Source organism: Silene latifolia, unplaced genomic scaffold, assembly GCF_048544455.1.
Source record: "Silene latifolia isolate original U9 population unplaced genomic scaffold, ASM4854445v1 scaffold_20.1, whole genome shotgun sequence".
NCBI lineage: Eukaryota > Viridiplantae > Streptophyta > Magnoliopsida > Caryophyllales > Caryophyllaceae > Silene > Silene latifolia.
In genome coordinates, this window is record NW_027413163.1 from 1,583,202 (window position 1) to 1,590,043 (window position 6,842).

The 6,842-nt window shown below is 36.5% G+C and overlaps 1 protein-coding gene across 3 annotated transcripts; it reads right to left on the bottom strand.

Annotated features, from left to right (window-relative positions):
* Positions 1-831: 831 nt before the first annotated feature.
* Positions 832-6,512, bottom strand: LOC141638374 (uncharacterized). 3 transcript variants are annotated; one of them, XM_074447768.1, is made up of 9 exons: positions 6,305-6,512; positions 4,715-5,050; positions 4,439-4,472; positions 3,888-4,112; positions 3,037-3,126; positions 1,795-1,857; positions 1,624-1,715; positions 1,467-1,514; positions 832-1,108 (listed from the first exon to the last, which is right to left on the bottom strand). In XM_074447768.1, the coding sequence occupies exons 2-9, from the start codon at positions 5,035-5,037 to the stop codon at positions 991-993; spliced, it is 993 nt and encodes a 330-aa protein (XP_074303869.1). In that variant the 5' UTR covers positions 5,038-5,050; positions 6,305-6,512; the 3' UTR covers positions 832-990. The 3 variants fall into 3 exon arrangements, with proteins under 3 accessions (XP_074303869.1, XP_074303872.1, XP_074303871.1); XM_074447771.1 differs by having other exon boundaries at positions 1,624-1,672; positions 6,305-6,487; XM_074447770.1 differs by lacking the exon at positions 1,795-1,857 and having other exon boundaries at positions 6,305-6,487.
* Between the last annotated feature and the right edge of the window lie 330 nt (positions 6,513-6,842).

Sequence of the window (6,842 nt, forward strand, 5' to 3'; positions counted from 1 at the left end):
CTTCACGAATCACGATTAAATTGCTCGATAATTTTTCAAGGTAATGTTATAATAGTTAGTCTTGCTGAAGACGGATCGAAATAAGTGACGGGTAATGCCACTCACAAAATGGATAGGGGGGACAAGGTGGGGGTAATTTGGGTCATTTGTGAGAGAAAATGGTATCCGTCACTCTATAGTGACGGATACATTGCCGTCTTCAATGAGATTTTGTGATGTTATAAACAGATTTCAGACAATGTTTATATTTACCATTACCATTAGTTCCTGGACAACTCAGTAGTCACCCTTAAAGAAAAGCTGAAAAGTATAACATGCCAGTTTTAGACTTGCGATTGGTCTCCCTTGTGACGGGTTACCATTTGTGACGGATATTTTGTGAGATAAAATGGTAACAAAATGGGTTAGTGGAGAAAGGGGACCACATGAATAGTGTTGCAGAGAGAGAAAAAATGGGTACTTTATGAGGTAAAATGGTATCCGTCACTCAAGAGTGACGGATATGTGCCGTCACAAACAAGAATTTGTGTTAGACTTGAGACTTTTATCATAAGTTAAAAATTGAAAACATTGTGACAAAAGTACAAAAGTCAGTAGATGCTTACAGTAAAACGAGGATTACTCTCCTGCAACATGTCTAAACAGATCCTTCTGGTGCAATCTAAAAATTCGATTTCATGCAACATAGCTCCGTGTCGTGACTGTAGTTAGTAGAATACAACTCTTTATCATTAGCACTCAATTTTTCTTACTTGAGAATAGTATTTTATAAAGAGATCAGTTTCATATGAATTTGTAAGATAAGTCTTCATCATTGGTAATGTAGAAGAATTGCATCACCAGGGAAAAATGGATTGATTTCAATGGCATGTTGAGGATGTAAAATTATGTATCTCAGTTCACTGTCCAATGAGGAAAAACGTATAGTCAGAATGATTTTACTGGTAATCTGACTTTTTTCTGACATTCTGGCACCAAAATTGATTACAGTCATCTCAAATCCTGGTAGGAGTCCGAAAATGATCTTGAAAGCCACAAGTGCTTCAATTTAACAATAAGAGCAAAGCAGCCGTAACATGGAACGTGCATCACTCCTACAGCCAAATACCTATAGAGTAACCAAAATAAATCAAAAATGGATGCACACAAACTATAAAAAGAGTAGCATTATTTCCATGGGTTTTGCGTCAGCCGCATGAGTATGAGTGTATGACATGAAGAGGATATTAGATCAATGGCGTTATGTTTTACCAAAAAAACTAAAAAGTCAACTGAACAATGGAGAAACGGTGAATCTGGTGATAAAGGTGAGAGAGCAAGGACAAAACTGTTGTAAAATTTTTATACGCATTTTGCAACATTTTAAAGAGAATATGCTATAAAGGTAAGCATTGCAGAGGAAATTAACAAAACTGGAATGAAGTAGAAACGATCTCTGAGGAATACTATAAAAATGAAATAATTACCATAGGGGCGAATATGGTGGTGATAAGTCCATGAATGGATACGGCCATCTGCACCGAAAGGAAACGTAAGAAAAAACTCCAAGAAAACTTGACCATATTATGCTATAACATAAGCAGAACCTCTTTACAGATATCAAGAGAAAGGCGTATGACTTACGGTAGTGAAATAAAGACGTGGAATATCCATTGGTAAATGACAAACGCTCCTGTCCACACGACAAAATAGGCTATTCTGAAGATGGGAAACCTCTGAAAGAAGGAAAAACAATGAACCACAACTTCAATGCCAAAGATACAAACACATGCACAGAATTGAGGTACAACTTACCATGCCATTTAGAAGTGCGTCACCAAGAATGAGAATGTTGACAGAATGCGCGCAAATGTCAAACTGCCAATAGGGAATATATACATTAGAGCGAAAATGTTTTTTCAGAAGGGCTTATATCCTATCTCATTTTACCCTTCACCGGTAATTGACGATTTACTTATAGCTAACATGTCATCAAAGGCTCAAACCATTAAGAATACAAGTATGTAACTGTCTGACAATCAGGCTCCATAAGTACTTCACCTCCTTCTCAGGGGAGCATATTTAGTTTTAGCCTATGTTACTTTGACACTTCATTTGACCGTGGGTTATGTATCCATCAGACCATGGAATTTAAATGCTATTCATAACCTCCGTTACAAAAAAAGAATTTCATGTCGCCGTTATGTTATTCCACGTTATTAAACGGCAATATCATGGCAGCATCAACCGATATTTGAAAAATATAGGCCTTGTTCCACCAATTTACGCATCTTAATATGTTCTATCTGCTATTTAAAAAAAACAAATAAATGGAAAATGTTAATTTGCAATGTAGCATGCATTTGTTAAAAGAAAGAGGGCATAAAAGGTACAACTTGGACTAAAACATTGGAAAACTAACTCAAGTTACATATTGTTAGGAGGGAAGAAATAGCACACAAATTTGGTACGTATTTTTGAAATTCCGGCCGCATTGACCGCTATCCATTACGTTAAACCGCGACGACCCGATACCAATATTTCACGACCGTGACCGCATTCGCGATCGATGCCACACTTTAATACCATTATCAAGACACGACATAACACTTGCGTAGTTTTAGGTAAAAGAAGATGAAAGTTATTTACTACAAAGTTGTGAGGCAACTCTCGAACGACAATCAAATCAGAGTAACATAGTTAGGACTTAGGGTCCAATCTTTGTTTCATGTTCTTAAATTTGCAGCTAAATTTTTTTTTTCAAACTATTTCATTAAATAATCAAACGCAATGACAGTGGTTTTGCCTATGTCTTACTTTTCAACCATGTACTACAACAAAGCCATGGTCCAAAAAAGAGTAAGGATTCACCAACTGTCAAGTGCTAACATGAATGGTCAAATAAATCAGAAGTCACAAGCAACACAATAGAGTCACCGAAACTTATTGAATTACAAGACACCATGTAAGCATACAATCTCATGTCTGCAACTCTGCACCCTTCAAATAGAAACAAATAAAATAAAGCTCAAAGCAAATGAATTAACAAATCCTTACAAATGCTACTTTCGACTGTCCGGCAGACTTTACTGGGTAAAGGAGGAGCCAATATACAACATCAGTCAGAAGCACAGCACCTCCAGCCACCTATTAGAATCAGAAAATATATATATATCCCCATCTCTGGATACTAATTAGCATGCAGAAACACAATAGCACTGGTCGAATGTTTCTCTAAATGGTGGCAAGTTCTATACATATAACTCCGACTCGACTGCAAGTATTGGCCGTGAATCGGTGTTGGTGTTTCTAACACAATTATTTTGTGAAAAAATCATGTTATGAGTAAAATTGAAGTGTCAAGTGTCGTGTTGTATCGTATAACAACGTGTCAGAATGTTGGAGTGCTAGACACCCTACCCACGAACAATGTGAAATATCGAAACTATGAGGTCCAAAATGAGGGTTATCCACTAAGTCTACTCTCACCCTTAGATTTTGATTCTTTCCATAGCTTTCCCTTCAGAGAAGAGATGATAGCTAAATAGGTTCTAGTTTAGAGAAACACTTGAAATACTCCATTTAGAATCTAACCAAAGCCAGATAGTTGAAATTACCCCAAGTCCAAGCAATCAAGCATAAATAAATATTTAAGCATCAGTGGTCAATGAGAATACGAGATTACTTTTCCTCATCATGCAAACTAAATCCCAAAAGATAAACTTAATTTCCAAGAGTCATCCTTAACCAAAAGATACCACTATACCAGTGGTTAATGTCAGAACACAGTGATGCACATTTTCCGAAGGGAGTTTAGAATGTTTGTACACAAGAACGACTTAACTGTTGAATATGCAGTATGATATTTAACCACAGAGAAGCCTATAATAATAAATCATCAAACTAACCTGATATAGAGTTTGGAACAGATAGCCCATGAAACCTGCAATTTGGCGAACATGAACCTCTCCACGATTACTCCAGTTTTTCAAAAGGGGTGTATCCTGACCCCCTCCCATCTTTGGAACAACATCCGGCCCTTGCTCAGCGTCAATGTTTAGAGAAGTAGTCTTAGAGCGAGAATCTCCATCGTAATCATGGCAAAATCCATACAGAGAGAATGCACTTGCCAGCTACAAAGTCATAAGGCAAATCAGACGCACATTAGAAAACATGAAGACATCAAATAATAACACATCAGAATGAGTAAACTTTTTTTTCCCCATGATGAAGAAAAGTATGAAATTCGTCAGAGTCTAGTTGACAATTAACACTTGTATCCAATATCGAGGCTTGCTTTCTTATGCTCTCTTGTACAAAAGGCATTCCAAGTGCTTTAGTTATATTACAAACAAGCTTCACTAACTGAATTCAGATGAAATATTTCAATTTTAGCTTGCTCTTGGCCAACATGACTTGTTAAGCAAGCGTTTTGAGTTTCTAGAATTGAAGAGCGTACCCCAAAGTATATCGTGGTTAGCACGAAAGTCAACCTGTACACCATGAAGGAAAATCAATCAAAAGAGTAACTAAAATAGATGCAGAATTTCATATAAGTATTTCAATATTAAGCTATATGCTCATTGCAACCAGTTTGAGATAATGTGGGGAATTAAAAAGTTAAAGCAGAGACTATGTCCTTAGTGCTAGGGCAAACTAAATAGCCCTTAATTTAAATTAATCTACCTTGACTTCGATACGAAACTAAGGTAAAATCCTAGATCTGAGAACTTACTGAGTATAGTAGTAAAAGATACCAGGTCCATCAACAATTGTGTTGCCAATGATGAATGCCAATAACACACCAAAAGCAAGTATTCGGAAAAGAAGCAGCCAAAATGGGTGAATGCCCTCGAGACACGTTTTCCAAAGTTCATCCTTGTATACCACCCCATCTGGTATTTGTCGACCATCTCTCCTCTCATCACCCAACTTGCCTTTCCCTTCATACTTCCATATTAGATAGAAAGCAGATATCAAGGTTCCGAAGACATACAATGCACTAACAAGAAACCTCCAATTTAACCAATAGCTTAGATCAGTTGTATCCGCACCCATGAAAGGCTCTCGCCTACAGTTTAACAAGCCAACAAACACAACAAAGAAACTTGTTTACATTTCCGCTTCCAAAGTACATTTCTTTCGAATCAACCAAAAAAGGTAATTATCAACTACTCCCTATAAACTTTTAAGCTTTTTTGCATGAAATACGAGGACTCTAGTATCTGGATTATACACTTAAGATTAACAAGATGTGGGCACACAAACCATTAAGGCCAGTTGGCCACAAATAGCATATAGAAAATGAAAGATTCCAGCTTGGAAGTTTATTCATGAACAAAGCAGATATACCTCTACTATTATAACCAGAAAGACTAGTTGCAAAGCAACAATGAAATCAGGAGACGCAAAAAACAGGAGAAGGAAACAAAAAAGTGACGAGAGAATGTGGAACTATTGATTTATCAGACATTCAAAACCAATAAGATCATACACTATAAACATCATTCTCAAGAGCATCAAGACGTTTTGTAAGAGCATGTACAATAACATCATTCTCAAGAGCATCAAGACGTTTTGTAAGGAAACAAAAAGGACTTTTTTTTTTTTTTGTTTGCTTACAATAAGTGCTCTCTTACGTTTTTTTTACCCTTTGACATGCGCTCCAAGGGTGCATGTCGAAAGAAACCTAAGAGCCAACAATATGAACCTCGGTGAGGAGACTTTTTTTCGATCAAGGGGATACATTGCCGGATATGAAACTTAAACGAGGTTGTCACCCTCCCACTAAAATAGTCCAACAATCCAGCTCCATGTTTGATTTAATCCTACCCATATTCTGTATGATATTCAAACCTAAATAATAATTCAACTGGTTCTTCTATGAACCACACAAACCTACAAATCATAGCATGATTTAACTCGAGAGTTAAAAAAAAAAAAAGTTAAATGGGTAATCAATTAATTAAGATGATGATGATGATGGTGGTGCAAACAAGTATGGAGTAACAAAGAAAAAAGTATGAGACATGAAAAAACAAGCATACTATAAATAAATAAATATAATTAGTAGGTGCCAACAACCAGCTAATTATAGGATGTATGTATAAAATCGTAATCACAAAATTAATTAATAATCAGGTGTAACAAATTGCAATGTGGGTAGCAACTTAAATTGAATTAATGTAAAAACCAAGGGGATTTAAACACCAAAAACTTGGGGTAGTAAATAAACAATTAAAAGGCAGGGAATGATAATAATACTAATAATTAAGGAGAAGAAGAAAGTAGAGTAGTGGGTAAAAATGATGGAAATAATAATAACCTGGGGATCTGCGGATTTGGAGGAGAAGAGGGAAGATATAGCAGAGGGAGAGAATTGATTTAGAGCAGATGGGTGAACGATTTTAGAACCACTTGAATTGTCTTTGGTCTTTTAGATTTTGTAGATTTTACAAAAAAAACAATAACAATAACAACCACTTGTGATTGTGAATTAGTTCTACCATGCAGTTGCAGTCAACGCCATTGCCAATCATACCCTGCTGGCTGGATAGAGAAAAAGGAATGGACATGTACTACCTCACGCCTAGGTAGCGCGGACACTTTTTCTAATCAGCCATTTCGTGTTTTATATCGTGTCGGATACCGACACTCCTCGGACACACGCTAAAACATGTCGGACATTTATAAAGCCGTGTCTAACTTTCTACATTTATTCGGTCACGTGTCCGGCGCGTATTTGGGCCGTGTCCATGACATTTGAATGATGTTCTTTAAACGAGAATTGAGTTGTCGAAAGATATTGATTAGAAGATGCGTTTGGATAGTAAATGAAAATGAGTTATAATAACGGTGAAGTT

Excerpts from the sequence above, each read along its gene's own strand:
- LOC141638374 (XM_074447768.1), bottom strand. The coding sequence starts at position 5,037 with ATGGGTGCGGATACAACTGATCTAAGCTATTGGTTAAATTGGAGGTTT. Across the intron at positions 1,858-3,036 it reads GACAGTCGAAAGTAGCATTT|TTTGACATTTGCGCGCATTC; the intron begins GTAAGGATTTGT and ends CCCTATTGGCAG. Across the intron at positions 1,109-1,466 it reads CCACCATATTCGCCCCTATG|GTATTTGGCTGTAGGAGTGA; the intron begins GTAATTATTTCA and ends GTTACTCTATAG.